At 35.4% G+C, this 24009-nt stretch overlaps 1 protein-coding gene across 2 annotated transcripts in view; it reads right to left on the bottom strand.

The window, feature by feature from the left end:
- LOC136036511 (uncharacterized) overlaps positions 1 to 24009 on the bottom strand; it is a 97730-nt gene that overhangs the window by 46255 nt on the left and 27466 nt on the right. For both annotated transcript variants that reach the window (XM_065718803.1, XM_065718804.1), the window contains exon 6: positions 13623 to 13761. In XM_065718803.1, the coding sequence (XP_065574875.1) occupies positions 13623 to 13761 (139 nt within the window). The remainder of the gene's footprint in view (positions 1 to 13622; positions 13762 to 24009) is intronic.

The raw sequence follows: 24009 nt of genomic DNA, 5'->3' as shown, positions 1-24009 counted from the left end.
CAAACAAACCTCTTCAGGATTTGGGAATGCCTTCACCTAACCGTATCGCTGCTGTTTCGACATGTGTAGAATTGGATCGTGAACAAAGTTACAGTACGAGTGATCTATTGTCGTATATAAAAAATAACATTTCCAAGTTAACGTTGGAACAAAAAGACATTTATCATACGATAATGCATTGTGTCGATAACAACGTTGGAGAAATTTTCTTTTTGGATGCACCAGGAGGTACTGGTAAAACGTTTGTGATAAAACTGATTCTGGCATCAATTCGATCAAAAAATGATATAGCGTTGGCAATTGCGTCGTCCGGAATATCCGTAACATTGCTGCCTGGTGGAAAAACTGCTCATTCCGCTTTGAAATTGCCTCTGAATTTGCATTCTACAGAAAATCCCACGTGCAATATTTCCAAATCATCTAGGATGGATAAAGTATTGCAGCAATGCAAACTTATTATTTTGGATGAGTGCACAATGGCACACAAAAAATCGCTCGAGGCTCTGGATCAATGCTTGAAAGATTTGCGAGGGAAGTCAAAACCCTATGGCAGCACATTAATATTACTTGCGGGAGATTTCAGGCAAACATTACCTATAATACCTAAATCAACTCCTGCAGACGAAATGAATGCTTGCCTGAAAAATTCTAATTTATGGGCTAACAAAATTCTAATTATGTTAAAACATTAAGATTAACTACAAATATGCGTGTCCGATTGCAAAACGATGACTCTGGTCAAACATTTTCAGATCAATTGCTGGCAATTGGAAACGGAAAGCTCCCAGTAGACTCAATTTCGAACGTATACAACTACCTGCTGATTTCTGTAATTTAGTGACGTCCAAAAATGAATTGATTGAAAAAGTATTTCCGAATATTCTACAAAATTATAAAAATAATAAATGGCTAAGTGAAAGAGCGATTCTCGCACCCAAAATATAGACGTCCACGAAATCAACAATATTGTTTTGACCAAGATTCGAGACCAGGCAGTCCTTTACAAGTCAGTCGACACAGTTTTGGAACCAAATGAAGCGGTTAATTATCCATCTGAATTTTTAAATTCCGTGGATCTTTCAGGGTTTCCACCACCCGTGCTACAACTAAAAATAGGCGTGCCAATAATACTTTTAAGAAATATCAACCCACCAAAGCTTTGCAATGGCACGCGACTTGCCGTAAAAAAAAACAATGGAAAACCTAATAGAGGCCACAATCTTGACATGACCTTTTGAGGGTGATGGCGTTCTTATTCCTCGCATTCCCATGATTCCAACGGATCTGCCTTTTCAATTTAAAAGAATGCAATTCCCAATTCGATTAGCATTTGCGATCAACACCATTAATAAAGCTCAAGGTCAATCATTAGGAAAATGTGGTATAGATCTTAATACTGATTGTTTTTCCCATGGACAATTGTACGTTGCATGTTCGAGGGTCGGTAAACCTGACAATCTATTTATATGCAGCGACAATTGTTTTTCCCATGGACAATTGTACGTTGCATGTTCGAGGGTCGGTAAACCTGACAATCTATTTATATGCTGCGACAATTGGACAGCAAAGAATGTTGTATATTCGCAAGTTTTACGCAGTTAATTTGTATTGTATTGTATCTATCTATCTATCTATATAAAAACGAGTTGTGTGTATGCATGTTTGTTTGTTTGTAAAAAGAGCGTTTGCATATGACGTCATTATTAGTACATACGGCTTTGTATATGCACAAACAATGGGAAAGCCAAGAATGTTGTATATTCGCAATTTTTACGTAGTTTGAAACACATATATAAATCTATCTATATTCACAGGTGGGACACAGGGACACAACTACAATGGCGCGTAACTAATATGGCACGTAACGACTTACGCCCGCGGGGGGCTTGGGGGGGCGCGAAGTGCTCCACCAACTAGGTGCTGGGGTGGCGCGAAGCGCCACCCCAACAGCTAGTATATCTATGAATATAAAAATAAGTTGTCTGTGTGTCGAGTGACGTCACTGTCCGCATATGACGTCTGAACTATTTCATCACATACCAATTCAAAAACGAATGTATTCAAGCCGAAGTAGCTCATTTATATAACTACCTGTGTTGGCGCAGTGGGTTTGACCTTGGCGTGGTAATACGGGACCCAGAGATCGAACCATGCTGCAGGAATGCACTACAGAGCCGACGCAGGGACCTTAGCAGTCAAGAAGCGTCGTTAATCCGATACAAATACAGTAGTTCAGTTGGTAAAGCGTTATGTTCCAGGTTCTAGGTCCGAGACGTTCCAGGTTCGAACCTTGGCTTTAGCACAAAAAAAAACTAAAAAAATTACTACAAAAATAAAAAAGCTAAAAAACTAAAAAAAACTAAAAAAGGGTAAAAAACTAAAAACTAAAAAAACAAAAAAAAACTAAAAAACTAAAAACAGGTAAAAACTACAAAAAAACTAAAAAGAAAAAAAAACTAATAAAAAAAAACTAAAAACTGAAAAAGAAAAAAAACTAAAAAAGGAAAAAAACTGACAAATAAAGGAGAAAAAGAAAACTAAAAAAATAAAAACAAAAATAAGAAAAACTAAAAAAGGTAAATGTATTCAAGCCGAAGTAGCTGAGTTGGTAAAGCGTTATGTTCCAGGTTCTAGGTCCAAGAGGTTCCAGGTTCGAAAATTGGCTTTAGCATTAATACAAAAAAAAAGAAAAAAAACTAAAAAAGAAAAAAAAACTCAAAAACTAAAAACCTGACAATCTATTTATATGCACAGACAATGGGACAGCGAAGAATGTTGTATATTCGCAAGTTTTACGTAGTTAAAAACATTATATATATATATATATATATATATATATATATATATATATATATATATATATATATATATATATATATATATATATATATATATATATATATATATACTAGCTGTTGGGGGGGCGCTTCGCGCCACCCCAACACCTAGCTGGTGGGGGCGCATCATTATTCTAATGATTGCCCTTGAGCTTTGTTGATGTTGATTGCTAATAGAACATTCACTGTGTCCCCGTCGTAATATATATATCCCCCCGTGCCCCCGGCGTCCCCGTTGTTGTTGTTTCCCTGTGTCCCGGTCGTCATTTGTTTCCCGGTGTCCCAGTCTGTACTTTCTCTTTGAGTGTCGCGGTCGTCATTTATATTCCCTGTGTCCCGGTCGTCATTTGTGTTCCGGTGTCCCGGTCTGTAATTTCTCTTTGAGTGTCCTGGTCGTCATTTATATTCCCTGTGTCCCGGTCGTCATTTGTGTCCCGGTGCTTTGTTGATGGTGATTGCTAATCGAACATTCTTTGTGTCCCGGTCGCTTTCTCTTTGAGTGTCCCGGTCGTCATTTATATTCCCTATGTCCCGGTGTCCCGGTCGTCATTTGTGTCCCGATGTCCCGGTCTGTAATTTCGTCAGTCGACAAACATGACGTCACTAGACACACAGACAAATTATTTATATATATATATATATATATATATATATATATATATATATATATATATATATATATATATATATATATATATATATATATATATATATATATATATATATATATATATATATATATATATATATATACTAGCTGTTGGGGTGGCGCTTCGCGCCACCCCAACACCTAGTTGGTGGGGCGCTTCGCGCCCCCCAAGCCCCCCCGCGCGCGTAAGTCGTTACGTGCCATATTAGTTACGCGCCATTGTAGTTGTGTCCCTGTGTCCCACCTGTGAATATAGATAGATTTATATATGTGTTTCATACTACGTAAAAATTGCGAATATACAACATTCTTGGCTTTCCCATTGTCTGTCCATATACAAAGCCGTATGTACTAATAATGACGTCATATGCAAACGCTCTTTTTACAAACAAACAAACATGCATACACACAACTCGTTTTTATATAGATAGATAGATAGATAGATACAATACAAATTTAACTACGTAAAACTTGTGAATATACAACAGTCTTCGCTATCCCATTGTCTGTGCGTATAAATAGATTGTCAGGTTTACCGACCCTCAAAGATGCAACATACAATTGTACATTGGTAAAGCAATCTGTATTAATATCTATACCGCATTTTTGTAGTGATTGCCCTTGAGCTTTGTTGATGGTGGTTGCAAATGCTAATCGAATTGGGAATTGCAATCTTTTAAATTGAAAAAGCAGATCCGTTGGAATCATGGGAATGCGAGGAATAAGAACAGCCTCACCCTCATAAGGCCCTGTCAAGATTGTGGCCTCTATTAGGTTTTCCATTGTTTTTTTTTACGGCAAGTCGCGTGCCATTGCAAAGCTTTGGTGGGTTGATATTTCTTAAAAGTATTATTGGTACGCCTATTTTTAGTTGTAGCACGTGTGGTGGAAACCCTGAAGGATCTATGGAATTTAAAAATTCAGATGGATAATTAACCGCTTCATTTGGTTCCAAAATACAAATTAACCGCGTAAAATTTGCGAAAATACAACATTCTTCGCTGTCCAATTGTCGCTGCATATAAATAGATTGTCAGGTTTACCGACCCTCGAACATGCAACGTACAATTGTCCATGGGAAAAACAATCAGTATTAAGATCTAAACCACATTTTTCTAATGATTGACCTTGAGCTTTTTTAATGGTGATTGCAAATGCTAATCGAATTGGGAATTGCAATCTTTTAAATTGAAAAGGCAGATCCGTTGGAATCATGGGAATGCGAGGAATAAGAACAGCCTCACCCTCAAAAGGCCCTGTCAAGATTGTGGCTTCTATTAGGTTTTCCATTGTTTTTTTTACGGCAAGTCGAGTGCCATTGCAAAGCTTTGGTGGGTTTATATTTCTTAAAAGTATTATTGGTACGCCTATTTTTAGTTGTAGCACGTGTGGTGGAAACCCTGAAAGATCTATGGAATTTAAAAATTCAGATGGATAATTAACCGCTTCATTTGGTTCCAAAACTGTGTCGACTGACTTGTAAAGGACTGCCTGGTCTCGAATCTTGGTCAAAACAATATTGTTGATTTCGTGGACGTCTATATTTTTGGGTGCGAGAATCGCTCTTTCACTTAGCCATTTATTATTTTTATAATTTTTTAGAATATTCGGAAATACTTTTTCAATCAATTCATTTTCGGACGTCACTAAATTACAGAAATCAGCAGGTAGTTGTATACGTCCTGAAATTGAGTCTACTGGGAGCTTTCCGTTTCCCATTGCCAGCAATTGATCTGAAAATGTTTGACCAGAGTCATCGTTTTGCAATCGGACACGCATAAAACGCTTAGATTCTGACGTAGTTCCAGTAAGGAAAGTCTTCAATGGCTCTGGTGGTGCAGCCAATAGAGGAAGTTTAACTTTTCCTGAGGCGCAACACATTCCCATTGTTTCACCATTGAATTTCAAGGCCTTGCAATAGGGACAAATTTTAGACATTGTCCCGATTTGAACACATCTACTCAAGCTATAATCATCGACTGGGTTGTACCTGAATGCCAGGCGATAACTTTCAGGTTGCTCTGATTCCTCGGCACGCTTTCTTTTCTTACTTTCTCTATCAGCAGCAAGCCTGATTTCCTGCTGTTCTTGTGATTCCTCGGCACGCTTTCTTTTCTTACTTTCTCTATCAGCAGCAAGCCTGATTTCTTGCTGTTCTTGTAATTCCTCGGCACGCCTTCTTTTTTCACTTTCTCTTTTAGCAGCAAGTCTGCTTCCGCGTTGCTCTGGTAGTTCCTCGGCACGCTTTCTGTTCTTTCTTTCTCTATCAGCCTCAAGCCTGTTTCCTTGCTGTTCTTTTGATTCCTCGGCACGCTTTCTGTTCTTTCTTTCTCTATCAGCCTCAAGCCTGTTTCCTTGCTGTTCTTTTGATTCCTCGGCACGCCTTCTTTTTTCACTTTCTCTTTTAGCAGCAAGTCTGCTTTCGCGTTGCTCTGGTAGTTCCTCGGCACGCTTTCTTTTCTGACTTTCTCTATCAGCAGCAAGTTTTTTGGCATAGACTCTTTGAGCATCTTCATCGGCTTTTGCCATGGTAAGTTCATCAGTCATTGTAAACTTAAACATTAATAGATTTCTACGTGAACATATGTCTTAAATATCTTGAATGACGTCACCGTCAAAGCAAAAATGACGACAACTAATTTCATGACGTCAGTCAACACAGAAACATGACGTCACCTGATCAACAGACAGCCACACAGACAGACAACTTATTTTCATATATATAGATATATATATATATATATATATATATATATATATATATATATATATATATACATATATATATATATATATATATATATATATATATATATATATATATATATATCTGTATGCACAGGTGGGACACAGGGATCGAACTACAATGGCGCGTGACTAATGTGGCGCGTAACGGCTTACGCGCGCGCGGGGCTTGGGGGGGGGGGGCGAAGCGCCACCCCAACAGCTAGTACTGAAATAAAAGAGGAGCATGCGTAGCTCTGTTGGTCTCAGGCGGCCTTGTGCTGCAATGAGTTGTTCGTATTAGTTACATTAATAGTTGTTTTACAAAGTGTTTACAGGCCTTTAAAATAAAGTGAAAACAATTTTTATTAAATGTTCCTTTTCCCAAATATGTTTTTCAGTGATAAAAAAGGGTGTCTTTCGTTTTGAAAAATAATTTTTAAAGTTCTAAAAAAGACTTTAGAGTAAAGAGCGAGGTATTGATGAGGGGACAATCCCTCATAAGTAATAATTTGTTGTTTTTTTATAGTCCAGCTTCTTCTCTGATGAAAATTCAGTTCTCCCAAGAAATATTCCTCCATGGATAGATCCTTCCATCTGACCCACCACCTCCACTAGAAAAATCTACCCCTTCCCTTCAAAAAGGTACCTTTATACTTGGCAAAAACCAGTACTATTTTTACACATTAGGCGAAGTTCAGAGCTTGCAGCCCTTCCACCGGGAGCTTTTTTGGGGTCAAGTCATCGTCAAAGACATGGCTATTAGATCTTTCAAATTAGCTGAGCCAAGTGGCGATAACAAAATTTTGATAGGACATCTTTAATAAGAAAAGGAGTTTGGGAGGGGGTTAGCTGCCCTCCAATATTTTTGGTCACTTAAAAAGGGCACCATAACTTTTGATTTCTGATAAAGTGATCAATCTCCCAATTTTCTAAGACGATTGGATCGTTAAAATCAATCCTGAAAGAAAAAAAAAATTAAAAAATACAAACAGCGCATTCGTGATCGTGTTTCTGAAAAAAAAAATACAAATTCCAATTTTTTGGATGCAAAAGCTTAAAACCTCTTCAGTAGGGTTCTCTGATATGCTAAATTTGTGGTGTTATTGTGTTGTGAGAGCAGCACTTTGGTTTTGTCGTTTTTTTTTGTTCCTTCGTTTTTTTGTTGTTCCTAGCACCCCGATTTCAGCTTATTCCTAAAAAGTGGTAAGGGTCTAATCTCTGCAGTTTTTACGGAAAGTGCAGATCTTAGGCTTGATTGATGAATATGACTTTCCATTTTGGAAAGCTTCTTAGTACTCTTGCCTGGGGCCAAAAATCTATTGTTTCTACCATTTCCGTTTTTGATTTCAGCTGAGTTTATCATTTGCTGTTTTTGCACTTGGTATTGCGGTAGAGAAATGGTACCAGATGTGCCACATAAACTTTAAAATTTGTCTCATTGCAAAACAAATTAGTTTATCCTTTGGTCCTTTCTAAGTGATGACGTTAACTTGAAGAAAATAAACAGATGGGAAAAATTGTAAGAATCTGGAAACCTTGGAAAAAGTAGAAAAAAATATCAAACCCTGTTTCTTCCTGCGTTTGCCTGTATAGAACTCATATTTATATAACCCTAACAGCTGTTGGTGTGGCGCTTCGCGCCACACCAACACCTAGTTGGTGAGGGCGCTTCACGCCCCAGACCCCCAACCCCCCCACGCGCGTAAGTCGTTACGCGCCATATTAGTTACGTGCCACGGATAAATAGCAAACGGTCTGATTCAATCTTTGCATAGCCTACATATCAACGATGTATTGGTGAAATAATTGACGGCATTTTAAAATATAATTTTCTTCATTGGGACGATTGGTTAGTCTATAAGAATAATGGGCGCTTCGCGCCCCCCCCCTAGCCCCCCCGCGCGCGCAAGTCGTTACGCGCCATATTAGTTACGCGCCATTGTAGTTTCGTCCCTGTGTCCCACCTGTGAATATATATATATATATATATATATATATATATATATATATATATATATATATATATATATATATATATATATATATTTAACTACGTAAAACTTGCGAATGTACAACATTCTTGGCTGTCCCATTGTCTGTGCATATAAATAGATTGTCAGGTTTACCGACTCTTGAACATGCAACATATAATTGTCCATGGGAAAAACAATCTGAGTTCAGATCTATACCTCATTATTCTTATGATTGCCCTTGAGCTTTGTTGATGGTGATTGCTAATCGAACATTCCCTGTGTCCCTGTCGTCATTTATATATCCCCCTGTGCCCCCTGGCGTCCCCGTTGTTGCTGTTTCCCTGTGTCCCGGTCGTCATTTGTGTCCCGGTGTCCCAGTTTGTAATTTCTCTTTGAGTGTCGCGGTCGTAATTTATATTCCCTGTGTCGCGGTGTCCCGGTCGTCATTTTTGTCTCGGTCGTCATTTGTGTTCCGGTGTCCCGGTCTGTAATTTCTCTTTGAGTGTCCTGGTTGTCATTTATATTCCCTGTGTCCCAGTCGTCATTTGTGTCCCGGTCTGTATATACATTCGTTTTTGAATTGGTCTTTTTTTAGGTTTTAGTTTTTTACCTTTTTTTAGTTTTTTTTTCTTTTTTTGTAGTTTTGTTTTTCTCCTTTATTTTTTATTTTTTTTCCGTTTTCATTCTATTTTCTTTTTTAGTTTTTTTTAGCTTTTTAGCTTTTTTAGTTTTTTATTAGTTTTTAGTTTTTTTTTCTTTTTAGTTTTTTTGTAGTTTTTACCTTTTTTTTAGTTTTTAATTTTTTTACTTATGTCCTGGTCATCATTTATACTCCCTGTGTCCCGGTCGGCATTTGTGTCCCGGTGCTTTGTTGATGGTGATTGCTAATCGAACATTCCTTGTGTCCCGGTCGTCATTTATATTCCCTTTGTGCCGGTGTCCCGGTCGTCATTTGTGTCCCGATGTCCCGGTCTGTAATTTCGTCAGTCGAAAACATGACGTCAGCCGACACAGAAACATGACGTCACCTGATCCACAGACAGACAGACAGACAACTTATTTTTATATATATGTATATATATATATATATATCTATCTATCTATATAAAAATAAGTTGTCTGTCTGTCTGTGGGTCTGTGGATCTGTGGATCAGGTGACGCCATGTTTCGGCTGACGTCATGAAATTAGTTGCCGTCATTTTTGTTATGACGATGCTTAGTATATTGTAAAACACATTAACTTGGTTAATAATATACCATTTAAAACACCAAAATGAACATGCTGGAGTAGTCACTCGGTGAGAGAGGGTGTCAGAACGGAGAATGAAGGTCCCAGGTTCAAATCCTGGTTAGGCTAAAAAAGGTAAAAAACTAAAAACTAAAAAAAAAACTGAAAAAACTAAAAAAAGGCAAAAACTACAAAAAAAACTAAAAACTAATAAAAAAATAAAAAAGCCAAAAAACTAAAAAAACTAAAGAAACTAAAAAAAGGAAAAAACTTAAAAAACTAAAAACTAAAAAAAAACTAAAAAAAAAGGAAAAATGAAAAATAGAAGAGAAAAAGAATACTAATAAAATTAAAAATAAAAATAAAAAAAATTAAAAAAGATAAAAAGCTAAAAAAAGGTAAAAACCAATAAAAAACTAAAAGGAAAAAAGGTAAAAAACTAAAAAAAAATTCATCTAAAAAACTAAAAAAAAACTAAAAAAGGTAAAAACTAAAAGAACTAAAAAAGTAAAAAAAAACTAAAAAAAGGAAAAAACTGAAAAATAAGCGGGATATAAAACAGGGGGATATAAATGACGACCGGGACACCGGGACATAAGGAATATAAATGAATCAGAAAATACAACTCATGTTTCCAAATGACGTCAAATCGCTTCCCAATTACAACATCTTTTCCACGAAAATAATAATTTAGTGCGTCTGTTCAAAACAGCCATCGATTTGATGCCTACTTATACGCATAAAATTGTTATTTCCGCTGACAAAACGCCTCCTGGCCAACATGTGCGTAGATACAATGCTCCAACTATCGACGAAGTGGCCATCGTTATGGTCGGTGATCAGTTTTTACCTCGAGATATTATTCTCAGGGTTTCCACCACACGTGCTACAACTAAAAATAGGCCTACCAATAATACTTTTAAGAAATATAAACCCACCAAACATGACAATCTATTTATATGCAGCGACAATTGGACAGCGAAGAATGTTGTATATTCGCAAGTTTTACGAAGTTAATTTGTATTTTATCTATCTATCTATCTATCTATCTATATAAAAACGAGTTGTATGTATGCATGTTTGTTTGTTTGTAAAAAGAGCGTTTGCATATGATGTCATTATTAGTACATACGGCTTTTTATATGCAGAGACAATGGGAAAGCCAAGAATGTTGTATATTCGCAATTTTTACGTAGTTTAACTCCTGCAGACGAAATGAATGCTTGCCTAAAAAATTCTAATTTATAGGCACACGTAAAAATATTAAAATTAACTACAAATATGCGTGTCCGATTGCAAAACGATGACTCTGGTCAAACAGTAGACTCGATTTCAGGACGTATACAACTACCTGCTGATTTCTGTAATTTAGTGACGTCCAAAAATGAATTGATTGAAAAAGTATTTCCGAATATTCTAAAAAATTATAAAAATAATAAATGGCTAAGTGAAAGAGCGATTCTCGCACCCAAAAATATAGACGTCCACGAAATCAACAATATTGTTTTGAACAAGATTCGAGACCAGGCAGTCCTTTACAAGTCAGTCGACACAGTTTTGGAACCAAATGAAGCGGTTAATTATCCATCTGAATTTTTAAATTCCATAGATCCTTCAGGGTTTCCACCACACGTGCTACAACTAAAAATAGGCGTACCAATAATACTTTTAAGAAATATCAACCCACCAAAGCTTTGCAATGGCACGCGACTTGCCGTAAAAAAAACAATGGAAAACCTAATAGAGGCCACAATCTTGACAGGGCTTTATGAGGGTGAGGCTGTTCTTATTCCTCGCATTCCCATGATTCCAACGGATCTGCTTTTTCAATTTAAAAGATTGCAATTCCCAATTCGATTAGTATTTGCAATCACCATTAACAAAGCTCAAGGTCAATCATTAGAAAAATGTGGTATAGATCTTAATCCTGATTGTTTTTCCCATGGACAATTGTACGTTGCATGTTCGAGGGTTGGTAAACCTGACAATGTATTTATATGCAGCGACAATTGGACAGCGAAGAATGTTGTTTATTCGCAAGTTTTACGCAGTTAATTTGTATTGTATCTATCTATCTATCTATCTATATAAAAACGAGTTATGTGGATGCATGTTTGTTTGTTTGTAAAAAGAGCGTTTGTATATGACGTCATTATTAGTACATACGGCTTTGCATATGCACAGACAATGGGAAAGCCAAGAATGTTGTTTATTCGCAATTTTTGCGTAGTTTGAAACACATATATAAATCTATCTATATTCACAGGTGGGACACAGGGACACAACTACAATGGCGCATAACTAATATGGCACGTAACGACTTACGCGTGCGGGGGGGCTTGGGGGGGCGCGAAGCGCCCCACCAACTAGGTGTTGGTGGCGCCCCACCCAACAGCTAGTATATATATATATATATATATATATATATATATATATATATATATATATATATATATATATATATATATATATATATATATATATATATATATATATATATATATATATATATATATATATATATATACTAGCTGTTGGGGTGGCGCGCCCGGTCGTCATTTGTGTCCCAGTGTTCCAGTCTGTAATTTCTCTTTGAGCGTCCCGTTCGTCTTTGTTTGATGGTGAGCTTTGTTGCCCCTTGAGCTTTGTTGATGGTGATTGCTAATCGAACATTGCCTATGTCCCCGTCGTCATTTATGCCCCCCTGTGCCCCCGGCGTCACCGTTGTAGTTGTGTCCCTGCGTCCCGGTCGTCATTTATATTCCCTGTGTCCCGGTCGTCATCCCGGTATACATTCGTTTTTGAATTGGTATATGATGAAATAAATTTTTAATTTTTTCCCTTTTTTTTCTTTTAGTTTTTTTTATTGGTTTTGACCTTTTTTTAGGTTTTTTATTTTTTTTATTTTTTCTTTTTAGTTTTTTTTGAAGTTTTTATCTTTTTAGTTTTTTTTATTTTTATTTATATTTTTTTAGTTTTCTTTTTCTCCTTTATTTTCCAGTTTTTTTTCTTTTTTTAGTTTTTTTTTCTTTTTTAGTTCTTTTAGTTTTTACCTTTTTTAGTTTTTTTTAGTTTTTTAGATGAAATTTTTTTTAGTTTTTTTCCTTTTTTTCTTTTTAGTTTTTTATTGGTTTTTACCTTTTTTTTTAGCTTTTTCAGTTTTTTTCGTTTTTTCTTTTTACTTTTTTAGTTTTTATCTTTTTTATTTTTTTTTATTTTTATTAATTTTATTAGTTTTCTTTTTCTCTTCTATTTTTCAGTTTTTTCCTTTTTTTTAAGTTTTTTTTTTAGTTTTTAGTTTAGGTTTTTTTTTAGTTTTTAGTTTTTTAGTTTTTTTAGTTTTTTTAGTTTTTTAGCTTTTTTATTTTTTTTTATTAGTTTTTAGTTTTTTTTGTAGTTTTTGCCTTTTTTTAATTTTTTCAGTTTTTTTTTTAGTTTTTTACCTTTTTTAGCCTAACCAGGATTTGAACCTGGGACCTTCATTCTCCGTTCTGACACCCTCTCTCATCGAGTGACTACTCCAGAATGTTCATTTTGGTGTTTTAAATGGTATATTATTAACCAAATTAATGTGTTTTACAATGTACTAAGCATCGTCAAAGCAAAAATGACGACAACTAATTTCATGACGTCAGCCGACACAGAAACATGACGTCACCTGATCCACAGATCCACAGACAGACAACTTATTTTTATATATATAGATATATACAGTTATATATATTTTGTTGACTTATTGAGGTTGGGGGATTTAAGAGGGTTTTGCGTTTCCAATCTTGAGGTTCATGGGAAAGTGTTCTCACATATGTGTGAAAGTTTCTTTACAAAAAACATCCTTATCCTAGTTTACTGCGAGATTTACCTTTTCCTGAAAGTATTCTTTGCAGAGATCTTGGATTACAGAACACTCGATATTTCATAACCACAAGCATTTGAGGGACTGAAGCACTTTTACTTCTTACGATTCGTTAATTCTTGCGTTAGCTCAAACTGTAAATTTAAGCATGAGGGACGAACTATCACTAGATAAGTTATCCTTGTATTATAAAATTTTTTTCGTTATGCCTTAGAATCTTTCACGAAATACCAGCTTGTGAATCACCACATTTATAGTGACACAATTAGGTTGCAAAAATTATAAATTAACAGTTCACAATAAATATGTAAATATGCGTGTGGTACTAGAAGGAGAAATACAAAAGAATTACCTGAATGCGAAGCTCTTACATCTGAAGATCTTGACTTTGAGGCATTCTTCTTCGCAGTCGGCTGGTAGATTAACTTTAGCAGTTTTCTTGATAACTCCTGGTATGATTCTTATTCCTGCTCTTGTCTTCTTGAAACATCCTTAATAGTAAAAGGCTTTTAATTTTTTTGTTTATCGATTCAAATTTTTTTCATGGAGGTTTTGCTAACATTGAGTTTTGGACTTTTTTCTGGATGTTGGTAGTTATTTACACTCCTTGATACCCGATATAATGCTTGTCCCTATTTGCATTTTCTTAAAGTAAAAATTAGTTATGCAAATGAATGCAAAGAGCGAGACCAAAAAAGACTAGAAATTATCTTTATGAGGGAGGCTGCAAAAATTCATAAAAATTCTTTATGCTAAAATTCAAAAACATTGTAGATATTTATTATACAGTCAATATTGAATGGCAAAAGCTTTAGCATAAATAGTAGGGGTTTATGGTAAGGATGCCTTTGAAAGTATTCGCTGATCTGTGGTTGTTTTAGGCATCAACAATAAAATACGATCCTTCATTCCAGTAAACAAAGACTACATAAGAAAAGAAAAATAAGGGACAGAGAAAACATATAAGCACCTTAGTCCTCTTCCAACCATTGTAAATTCTCTTCTAAATTTGTGTCAAAAGCCTTAAATTGGGAGTGTAATATGTTAGCCACCAACTTGGTATTACATGAGCTGATTCTTCCGCACAAGAAAAAACAGGAAGGTATACGCAGAATACGTAGATTATTATAGCTATTACCAAGGTCTCATCAAAAGGGAAATGTTTGAGCCCACCCCCGCCAAAAATGTTTGCAAAACGCGTAAAAACGTAACAAGATGCATATAAAATTTGCAATGCATCACGTAAAGCTTTATGTACTTCCCCCGAGAAATCCTTCCGAAAGAATACCCAAAAACAAAAACCTTGGATACAGCCTTGGCTACTGCTACTGCTATCACTAAAAACTCACTGCCAAACTAAGCCATATAATACCGATCAAGCTGCGCGCGTTACTCCTCCACTGCATAATCAAAGCGTCGCTCATTACTCTTTCCCACTCAGTCATGAGAATCAAGAATATCTCAGAAGCACTTGTTTGGTGCCTACAACTAGAAGAAGAGACAATCTAAGACATTGATAAAATATCAGGGTGGCAAATAACTAAGGTCATTTGCAAGTCTAATGTGCAAACTGCAGCAATCTTCCTGTTTTTACCAGAATTCCCTGCAAATAGTTTACGAACCACAAAGTTCAGAAATTGGACCACGAGCGTCAAATTTGAGCAACAGGTAACCAGAACAAAAGGCGAATTTTTCAAATCAGTTTTTAGCAAAAATGTGCAGCATCAGTAGTGATAGTATAATGTCTTTTGTGAGTGCCCTATACTATTCATATAAAATCATTCTTTTACCAAAAACTCCGTTTTTCTATAGATCTGTAATAGCTTATGCTATTAGATCATCAGAAATAATCAAATTCATCGGATCATTGGATATAGCTATAACCTAGTAAATAATTTTACGGGTTGCAGTGGTAGCTAGCAACTTAGTAAGAGGCGATCACAACCAATAATAAGCTGACAAACAAGTGCACTATACTATTGCGTAAGACCCAGGTACGCGTAATAACACCCTCAGGCACTTTTAGCTTCAAAAATACATCCCCTGTGGATCTCTTTAAATAGAATAAACCCTCACTACTTAGATTTAAATTCTCGAGTGTGTACTGGCTAAGAAATTAGTACCGTCTTCTGAATCATACATAAAAAATACAAACAACATTTTAATAGGGAAATTAATACAAACTTTAAAAACTTACAGATATACAAAACTTTTTCACTTGCACCTCGCATCTAGCTCATGGGTAAAGATATGAGCGCATAGCTGTCGAAAACTAACACTTTTCCCTCTGCCGGTTTGTTTAAGGGCGTTTAATGGCAGAACTTTGAGAAACAATATTGTAAAGAAAGTGCTCAGAATTGAATCATTGAAACACCCCAACCGCAGATGACTGGCTTTCTGTTTAGCTCTAGACGTTTGGCCAAGAAGGCAAATCTTTGGCAATCTGTCGTCCTTCCTCCAAAGAATCTGTCATAGCTATCTCACACTTTCTCTCATCTTAGCCCTAGAAAGTGGGATATAACCACACTTTTCATATAGTCTACTGTCTTAAATCTATATGTATCTATCTATATATATAAAAATAAGTTGTCTGTGTGTCTGTCGAGTGACGTCACTGTCCGCGTATGACGTCTGAATTATTTCATCATATACCAATTCAAAAACGAATGTATTCAAGCCGAAGTAGCTCAGTTGGTAAAGCGTTATGTTCCAGGTTCTAGGTCCAAGAGGTTCCAGGTTCGAACCTTGGCCTTAGCAAAATAAAAAAGAAAAAAAGCTAAAAACTAATAAAAAAACCAAACAAACTAAAAAAAATTAAAAAAACTAAAAAAAAAAGAAAAAAATGAAAAATAAAGGAGAAAAAGAAAACTAAGAAAAAAACTAAAAAAGGTAAATGTATTCAAGCCGAAGTAGCTGAGTTGGCAAAGCGTTATGTTCCAGGTTCTAGGTCAGAGAGGTTCCAGGTTCGAACCTTGGCCTTAGCATTAATACAAAAGAAGAAAAAATAACTAAAAAAGAAAAACAACTAAAATAAACTAAAAATAGGTAAAAAGAAAAAAAAGCTAAAAAAAAAACTAAAAAGAAAAAGGAAAAAAAAAACTAAAAAAGCTAAAAAAAAGGTAAAAACAAAAAAAAATAAAAAGAAAAAAGGAAAAAACAAAAAATTTATTTCGTCATATACCAATTCAAAAACGAATGTTTATACAGACCGGGACACCGGGATACAGATGACGACCGGGACCAGGTTCGAACCTTGGCTTTAGCATTAATACAAAAGAAGAAAAAAAAATAAAAAAGGTAAAAACTACAAAAGCTAAAAAACTAAAAAAAAATAAAAAAGGTAAAAAACTAAAAACTAAAAAAGAAAGAAAAACTGAAAAATAAAGGAGAAAAAGAAAACTGAAAAAAAATAAAAAATAAAAAATTAAAAAAGGTAAAAACAACAAAAAAAAAACTAAAAAAAAATAAAGAAGCTAAAAAAAAGGTAAAAACAAAAAAAAACTAAAAGGAAAAAAAGGAAAAAACAAAAAATTATTTCATCATAAACCGATTCAAAAACGAATGTATATACAGACCGGGACACCGGGATGCAAATGACGACCGGGACACAGGGAATATAAATGACGACCGGGAAAATCAAAGTGATATTACAGACTGGGACACCGGGACACAAATGACGACCGGGACACAGGGACACAGGGAATATAAATGACGACCGGGACACTCAAAGAGAAATTACAGACTGGGACACCGGGACACAAATCACGACCAAGACACAGGGAATATAAATGACGACCGGGAAACAGGGACACAACTACAATGGCGCGTAACTAATATGGCGCGTAACGACTTACGCGCGCGGGGGGGCTTGGGGGGGCGCGAAGTGCCCCCACCAACTAGGTGTTGGGGTGGCTTGAAGCGCCACCCCAACAGCTAGTATGTATATAAAAATAAGCTATTTGTTTGTGTGTGTGTGTTGACTGACGTCATGTTTGTGTGTCGACTGACGTCATTGTAAGGATTGAGCATTATGCCGTCATGAAGTTGTTTGTCGACTGACGTCATGTTTGTCGACTGACTAATTTACAGACCGGGACACCGGGACACAAATGACGACCGGGACACTCAAAGTGAAATTACAGACTGGGACACCAGGACACAAATAACAACCGGGACACAGGGAATATAAATGACGACCGGGACACAGGGACACAACTACAACGGGGACACCGGGGGGGCACAGGGGGATATATAAATGACGACCGGGACACAGGGAATGTTCGATTGACTTTATGACTTTATTAAACAGGAAACTATATACATACATAAATCTTATACAAAGGAGACAGGGAGGCAACTCGTTTTGTCTCCTTTAACAATAGAGTTAGAAAAAAGAAGAAGAAATTACACCTCAATAGCTCATACGGAGTACATAAAAAAGAGAGAAAGAGAGAGAGAGAGAGAAGAAGCGGAAAAAAATCGACTCGTAGAAACGGATGGGACTTATAAACTAATTTATAAATAAATCACTTTACATTCAGTCCCCACTAGTATAGGCAGAAAGAACTATCTCTTCCAATTTCTTTTTGTATGTATAGAGTGATGGTGACTCATTTATTAAATCAAGTAGTTTATATTTATTTGCAATCTCAGGAAATTGATATCTTAAACTTAGTCTTGATCTCTCATTTTTAATAAAAGGAAAAAGGAACTTATTCCTTGCTCTTGATAAATGGCTATGTTTATTTTCAACCAAGAGTTTCATTTTATTGAAAAAATTATCACTACGTTGGATTTCTAAAAACCATATGCCTATATTAAGGTGAAAAATTTGTTGTAAATGAAGGATATCAAGAAATAAAAATGATGTTTTAGTTTCAGATAATTCTTTAGTCTTCCTAGGGTGTTTTAAAAAGAGGTCCAGGATTCTTATTGCCTTGTTTTGCACAATTTGGAGTCCTTGTAAATGTGAATGGAATGTCAGCATCCAAACGGTCGGGCAATATTGAAAATAGCATTCCACTAATGAAAAATATAATTTTCTCATTATTTGGTAAGGAAACAAGGATTTTACTCTATGCAAACAGCCGAGATTCCTGGACACTTTTGCCTCGAGTTTATTAATATGCGCCTTGAAAGACAGAGTTGAGTCAATGTCGATACCTAAATATCCAAATACATCCACTCTTTTTATGGAGGAAGCTCAAATACTAATAGTTCTAAATGACACACTACTCTCGAACTTCTCCCAAAAATCACAAGTTCCGACTACTCTAGGTTAGGTATTAGTCGATTAGCATGAAACCAAGAATTTACATTAAAAGCAACAGTTTCGAGGGCCATTCGTAGGTCCTCCTTGTTGCCAGCCTTCAAACTAATTGCTGTGTCGTCTGCAAACAATATTGGTAATTCATTGTCCGAAGGCTTGCATTTTGGAAGGTCATTTATGTATATAAAAAAAAGTAACGACTCCAATACAGACCGTTGAGGAACCCCTATATTTTCTAAAGGAAAAATATGAGATGATTCCTCACCAACTTGGACTGTAAAACTTCTTTCTAATAAATAAGATCTCACTAACTCAAGAGCTATTCCACGAATTCCTACATTTTCCAATTTATCAAAAAGAACTATATGTTCTATTGTATCAAAAGCTTTTTTAATGTCAAAAAATATAGTTGCCGCCAAGTAACTATCATCCATAGCATCTGATAAGAAATTATGTAAAGCAGCTACTGCTTGCTCTGTTGACCTACCATACAAGAAACTGATTGGGAGAAAAAAAAATTATTCTTTACCAGAAATGAAGTAAATCTATACTTTATTATTTTTTCGAAAACTTTAGAAACAGGTGATAAAATAGCAATAGGCCTGTAATTATTTGGATTATCCTTATCGCCTCTTTTAAACAAAGGTAAAACCTTAGCTACTTTAAGACAAACTGGAAAAGGACCATTTTTCATGCAAGAATTAAAAATAAATAAAAGTGGCTGACTAAGTACTTCAGCTAATTCTTTAAATAGAGAAGTCGACATACCGTCACATCCTATCGAAAATCCGTTTTTCAAACTAGTAACAGCTTTTTGAAATTCCAAGAACTGAATAGGACACATAAAAATAGTCTTATCTAATTTATTTGGAATATATTTTCTATGATTATGTGTCCCATCAGATATTTGATCCACCAGATCACGTCCAATTTTCCTAAAATGGTTAGCAAATGCTTCTGCCATTACTCTCTCATCCGTTATTTTAACTCCTTCATTAATTGTAATATGGGATGGAATATTTCTTGTTTTGGCATTATTTATTCTTTCATTTATTATTTTCCATGTTTTCCGCGGTGAATCGCATTCACGAAATTTATTTTGATTATATTTTGCTTCTGCCTCTCTGAGAACAAAAGTTACCGATTTTTATATTCTTTTAAGTTTTCAATATTAATTTCATTTGGATACTGCATCTTTACCTTATATAATCTATTCTTTTCTTTTATACTATTTAACAAGCTTTGAGTAGCCCATGGCTTACGAGGTAAATCCTGACTTTTTCTTAATACCAAAGGACATACTCGGTCAAATATTTGGTTAAACTTACTATAAAATAAAGAAATTGACTGATTTGGGTCTTCAATATTTAACAGGTCACTCCAGTCTATATCTCCTATTTTTATTTTCATCTCATCTATTTTTTCTGGTTAATTACCCTCTTATAACTTTTATTTGGTCTCTTTCCACGCTCCATTCCTGATCCAGGGAAGTCAGAAACAACAACACAATGATCAGACGTATCATTTAAAATAATATGGGTATCAGAGCAATTTTGCGATGTGAAAATGTTATCATTAAGAGTTGCATGGTTATCACAAATTCTTGACGGTAGTAAGCAAGTAGGTAACAAACCATGCAAAAATGAAATGATGTCACAGCATTATGACGCATTAAATCAAAATTAAAATCTCCCATTACATAAAATGGATAGTTTTGTTGGGTGAGAGCATCTAGCAATGACTCATATTGTCTTAAAAACTCTTGAAGACTAGACGATGGTGGCCGATATATTACAATTACCAAAAATATATTTCTTCCATCATTCACTTCTACTACATAACTCTCAAATAGCATCTCAACATTCCAAATCATAAAATCATTACGTAAAGAAGATGTAAAGTCATCTCGTATAAAAATACCTACTCCTCCCCTCCTGATCTTTTTGCGACTAACACCGCAAAATCGATAATTTTCATAATGTTGAAATGTATCATTTTCGTCAAGAAATGTTTCACAAACTCCCAACACATCTGTTGAAGATATTTTAAAAAAATCATGCCAAAAATTTAGGCTGCTATTCAGTCCTCTACAATTCCAAAATGAGATTTGTTTTATATGATTATTTAAAGGTGGAAGATCATGAATACATAAATATTTATTTTTAGGTGCAATATAAGGAACTGACAAATCTTGATCTTGTGACGAAAATTTATGAAAATATTTATTTATGTCAAGAGGATATTTTTCCAGTTCCTCCAGCCTACCAGCAGGGACTTGAAAAACATTCAAATCATCCATAATCTAAATTCAATGATAATTCCGCATCCCATGTCAGTGAGCCAATGTAAAGACAAAAAGAGGAAAGAAAAGTAAAGAGGAAGAGAAAAAAGATGAATATTTCGAAAACAAGAACAATTTTCGGACAATAAGAATACAAAAAACTTTCTTCACTCGTAATTTTGTTACTACCCTTCATTTCATTCAGATTATCCCTTCCCGCGTCCAACCCAACCTTCAAACAAATCAAATACAGAAAATAACTGAAAAAAAGGAAAAATTTCACTTTTCCATAGAACTTCCAAATACACCCCTATGAATATCAACTCTATGAGGGATATGCGCCAAAACTGAATCCATAAAATCCTTATTTACTTTGTCAACAGTCACTTTTAGAGGCTTAGTGTTTGGACACTGGCGTATACACAAAAGTGGCGGGATCGATTTCGTCACCCAACATCCCCACGATTAACGCCACTGTTGAGTAATTTTAACCTCACAGCAAATAGTTTTCTGCGAACTTCTCGGACCGATTGTGGGGCATCATCCGTCACAAAGATATTAGAATGCTCTAAAATTGACTTGTTTTTCAACATCCTAGCGTTTTTCAATATAAGAATTCGGGCTTCTTTTCTTGCAACTTCCACTTTAATAAATTGTTTTTCACGGTTAATGTCTACCACTGAATATTCAAAATCCAAACTCAAGCCAATTCCGTCAGTAATTACTTTTTCAAAGATTTTTTTTAGCTGATTCTTCATCATTAACTGGGACATTCCAAAGCAATAAATGTTTTTCAGTATCTCTGCTTTCTATTCTCATAGTTCTCCCTTTCAATAAAAATAACTCAGATGTTAAAAGAACATTTTCTTCCGCTAATAGAGATAAATTACTTTTTATCATTTTTGACTCACTTTCAACAGTAGCTATTATAGGTTTTAGTTCGGAGACCTCCTTTTGGGAGGTAGCAACAGAATTCTCAAGGTGTGATAATCGCGATTCAATGGACCTAACTGATCCAGATAAATCATTCAGAATTTCAGTGTTTGACTGAATTGTGGCCAAAATTTTGCTAATATTGTCAGCTAACGACCTCAGTGAAATATTTTCTACTCCTCTTTAAACAGGCGAGCTGGAGTCATTCAACATTGAATTATCCGATGCCGATATAATCGCTATAACTTCTTCTCCCCGTTTGACCTTCCTCCTTTTTCCAACCATTCTTAACACTAAATACAGCAACAAAAAGCGTTGATGGTGATGGTGATTAGCAATCACCATCAACAAAGCTCAAGGGTAATCATTAGAGTAATGAGGTATAGATCTGAATACGGATTGTTTTTCCCATGGACAACTGGGACACAACTGACGACCGGGACACAGGGAATATAAATGACGACCGGGACACTCAAAGAGAAATTACAGACTGGGACACCGGGACACAAATGACGACCGGGACACAGAGAATATAAATGACGACCGGGACACAGGGACACAACTACAACGGGGACGCCGGGGGGCACAGGGGGGATACATAAATAACAACGGGGACACGGGCAATGTTTGATTAGCAATCACCATCAACAAAGCTCAAGGGCAATCATTAGTATAATGAGGTATAGATCTGAATTCGGATTGTTTTTCCCATGGACAATTATATGTTGCATGTTCAAGAGTCGGTAAACCTGACAATCTATTTATATGCACAGACAATGGGACAGCGGAGAATGTTGTATATTCGCAAGTTTTACGTAGTTAAAAACATACATATATATATATATATATATATATATATATATATATATATATATATGTATGTTTTTAACTACGTAAAACTTGTGAATATACAACATTCTTCGCTGTCCCATTGTCCGTGCATATAAATAGATTGTCAGGTTTACCGACAATCTGTGAATATATATCTATATTCACAGGTGGGACACAACTACAATGGGGCGTAACTAATATGGCGAGTAACAAATTACGCACGCGGGGGGGGCTTGGGGGGCGCGAAGCGCCCCCACCAACTAGGTGTTGGGGTGGCGCTTCGCGCCATCCCAACAGCTAGTAAGATATGAACAGAAGTAGTGAAAGTAGTAGACCAGAAAGTTTCAACTGAATGCCCTCAGTCGTTCTTGCCGAGGTGTCTTATTGGCAACCAGTACAACAATAGAGCCTTTTGATTAAATTTTGAAGTAGAAATAGTCAAATTCTAAAGCATAATTATCAAATTTCATAAATGTGGGGTTTTGACATTTCCAATATCCCAATAAATAAAAATATTGAAACAACTGATCTGACCAAAATGGCAATCTGAAAATTTTGATTCGATGCTTTTGGAAAATTAGCGGGCTTGTGAAGAGAGTTGCCTGCTCTGCAATAAAAAAATTATTTTTACTCTTAAACACAGCACAATAACTTTTAATTTCCATTCAGATTAGTCCCTTTAAACTTTTCTATGATATCCTTTGATAGCTTTGCGCCTCTTATGTTCTTTTGAAAATCTGCATGAATATTTTTTTTTTTAATTGAACCTCCCCATAAGAAATCCCTAAAAGTTTCGTCTCAATATCCTTAACGTCCTTAATTACAATAATCATATCAGTAGAATTGACAGTATACACATAGTTATCTCAAAAAAAGGAAATACTAAAGATGGTTTATTGATCATTGATGAAATTAAAATGGATTACATTTGTTTACTCTTGTTGGGGTGACACCTCCTAAATCCCTCCTCCTTAGCATTTCTTAATTTTTTTCCCTTTTTTTGTTATGTTTTTGCTATTATTTGACGAGATGTGTTATTTCTTTTATGTGTCACATTATGTGTTAACCCAAACTGTATAAGCTCTGCTCTCCGTTAGGGGTTAATGTTATTTTTATCATTAAATGAATGGAAAAAACAAACGAAAAATAATTAGAAGTCTAAAGACACTTAAATTCCTTCCCTAGGAGTAAACTACAGGACGAATATTCAAACCCAAACGCAAAGACCGAAGCTCTTGCCGAGGCGTTTGCTTAATTCTCAAATTTAGCAGATGACAACAAAAAATTCCCCGATTTCCAAGCTCTAACTGATATTGTCCTTAATCACGTGAACTATTTGATTTTAAAAGTCTCTCTCTTTCTGAAAAGTTTTGGTGTAACCAAATCAATGGATCCTGACAGGATAACTAATATTGTCATGAAGAC

This window comes from Artemia franciscana, chromosome 15 (assembly GCF_032884065.1).
Source record: "Artemia franciscana chromosome 15, ASM3288406v1, whole genome shotgun sequence".
In the NCBI taxonomy this organism is placed as follows: domain Eukaryota; kingdom Metazoa; phylum Arthropoda; class Branchiopoda; order Anostraca; family Artemiidae; genus Artemia; species Artemia franciscana.
This window is presented reverse-complemented; position numbering and strand designations above follow the sequence as displayed.